This window comes from Sinocyclocheilus rhinocerous, unplaced genomic scaffold (assembly GCF_001515625.1).
Source record: "Sinocyclocheilus rhinocerous isolate Xijiao unplaced genomic scaffold, SAMN03320098_v1.1 scaffold1406, whole genome shotgun sequence".
NCBI classification, from domain to species: domain Eukaryota; kingdom Metazoa; phylum Chordata; class Actinopteri; order Cypriniformes; family Cyprinidae; genus Sinocyclocheilus; species Sinocyclocheilus rhinocerous.
Genome location: NW_015647095.1, coordinates 1 through 2,155, shown reverse-complemented (window position 1 = coordinate 2,155; position 2,155 = coordinate 1). Strand labels below are relative to the sequence as shown.

The 2,155-nt window shown below is 38.4% G+C and overlaps 1 protein-coding gene across 1 annotated transcript; it reads right to left on the bottom strand.

Annotated features, from left to right (window-relative positions):
* Nucleotides 1-529: 529 nt before the first annotated feature.
* LOC107708783 (SH3 domain-binding glutamic acid-rich-like protein 3) lies at nucleotides 530-1,386 on the bottom strand. Its single transcript, XM_016513090.1, has 2 exons — nucleotides 1,280-1,386; nucleotides 530-923 (listed from the first exon to the last, which is right to left on the bottom strand). Exons 1-2 carry the CDS (start codon nucleotides 1,322-1,324, stop codon nucleotides 741-743), a joined length of 228 nt encoding a protein of 75 aa, XP_016368576.1. The 5' UTR covers nucleotides 1,325-1,386; the 3' UTR covers nucleotides 530-740.
* Nucleotides 1,387-2,155: the final 769 nt, after the last annotated feature.

The following is a 2,155-nucleotide window of genomic DNA, read 5'->3' as shown; positions in this document are numbered from 1 at the left end:
CGGGCATTACTGTTAAAGTACATCCAGACACACTGCATGTGTGGAATTCTTGCAGATTTGTAAACAGTACTGTTCTGAGCATCACAACGCAATCTCAAGATGTTCCCCAGAGTGGCAGACTATCACAAGAAAGCACTGGTGCATTCCAAGCAGTGGAAACATCTATAGCTGATAGGAGTGTTTGAACGGGTGTGTAAGAAACTGAACGAGCCTGACAGGTCTCCTGTGCTTATATACAAACTCTTATGTTTCAAGTGTTGTTTGCACAGCAAAATTAATAGCATTAACATACACTACAAACACTTACGTCCTGTTTTGTATCTCTCAGTAACTGACTCAGCGTTTCAACATGCTTGTTGCAAAACCCAAACAGATACATTTAGTTCATTTCGAAGATTTCCATGTTCTGTTTATGCTTTATGACACATCATAGCCTGAACGTTATGTGCTTTTCCTAATAACTGCAAAAAAACATGGCTTAATACTCATAATTAACAGAAAAACACGTGGATACTGAACTTAAGTCACATTATTTGATAGATTTAACATGGTTTAGTGTGTAATGCAAAATATTTCAAATTAAATTAATAAAAACATTCATTTGAATGCCAGCATGCAGCCTATCGGTTTTTAGAAGATTAAATCAACTGACCATTTCTGACTTGAGGTTGATTTGATGCAGGTAAAACAGAAGCAATTTTTCTCTCTTGATCTACAGACCAGTATCAAAAACAAGGCTACTAGATGAGACTTACCCCACAGTATTTGTCTCCATTAAAGACCTGAGGGGGCATCGCTGAGGGGTTTCCCACTTTCTTCCTCATCTCCTCCTTCAAGTCACCGCTTCCTGCGATGTCCACAGCAAAGTACTTGATCTTCTTGGCATCCAGAAACTGCAGAATCTCAGACTGATGTTGCTTCACCTGAAGAAACAGAGATGGAAAATAATAAACCTTTGATAACTCACAATGAACTCTGGTTTCTCTTCCTTTTTTAAGACATGCGACAAGAACAACTAGTTATTTACTTCAGATTTCTTGTAATAACAATGTTTTTCATCATCTACAGTAGGATTTTTTAAATCCTTCTGCAGACACAAACACAAACCTCTGTGGAGTTAACTTCACTAATCTAATTTGACATAAGACGACTGTATAGCATGTAAACACAAAAAATAGGTACTCTTCAAAATATCAGTTTATATCATATAGTTTCAAAAAGCAAGTAGGCCTATCAACGGCTAGACACATCCTGAGCAGTCAGAAATACAGATACACACCTCTCTAGAGCCACTCACACTGCTGTAATACACCGTGATGGACATCTTCTGAAAGTGCTAAAAGGTTTGTTGGGAATAAAAGTGGCTGGAGGAGCAGACTGGTATTTCAGTAAGCTTTTAAAACAATTAAAACAAAAGTAATCTCAGCCAACTCAAGGACCAGGAAAGCAAGTTTTGACAGTACACCCACCTACCACACCTACCACAAGCACAGACTCTCTCTCTCTCTCACACACACACACACATCAAGACATCAGTGTGGCATGCCTAAACTTGCATGGGGGGGGTCATCTCACTGACACTAACGTTAGCTGGTTAAAAAGTAAATATGGTTCATAAAATTCAGATTTTAAGAAAAGCTGTAATATAATTTGTTCTCAGATAATTTCAAATTTTGTTATTCAATCCATTTAAAAATCATAATTTTAAGTGTGAATGTCCACATACGTTTTGGCGGCAATGGCTATCTAGTACTACGGACTGACTGAGGCAAAAAATAATGTACGGAGTGGACAGCACCACCTAGTGGTGGATTGAGATGTTTGCGCCATCGTCGTGGATTAGGCAGAAATATAAAACGGAAGTCTTAAAATGTTGTTGTTGAGCAATATATTTTCTAAATAATAATAAAAATCAATAACAATAACGCACAATAAGTAACCGAAGGTCACACAAAAAAAGAGTTCCGCGTGGCTGTCCATGCAGGCAGTGAAATGGACACCATCGGGGCCTTTTGCGTTTAAAACAATGTTGTCGACGCTATGACGTCCTCTTTACTCGCAGTCAGAGGGAAGGTAGGGCGAGTTTCTGTAATCTCTGACAGAATCGGTCTTAAATATCCAGCATCCTACGTTTAAAGTACTCAAAGTTGTATCC

Excerpts from the sequence above, each read along its gene's own strand:
- LOC107708783 (XM_016513090.1), bottom strand. The coding sequence starts at position 1,324 with ATGTCCATCACGGTGTATTACAGCAGTGTGAGTGGCTCTAGAGAG. Across the intron at positions 924-1,279 it reads GTGTGAGTGGCTCTAGAGAG|GTGAAGCAACATCAGTCTGA; the intron begins GTGTGTATCTGT and ends CTGTTTCTTCAG.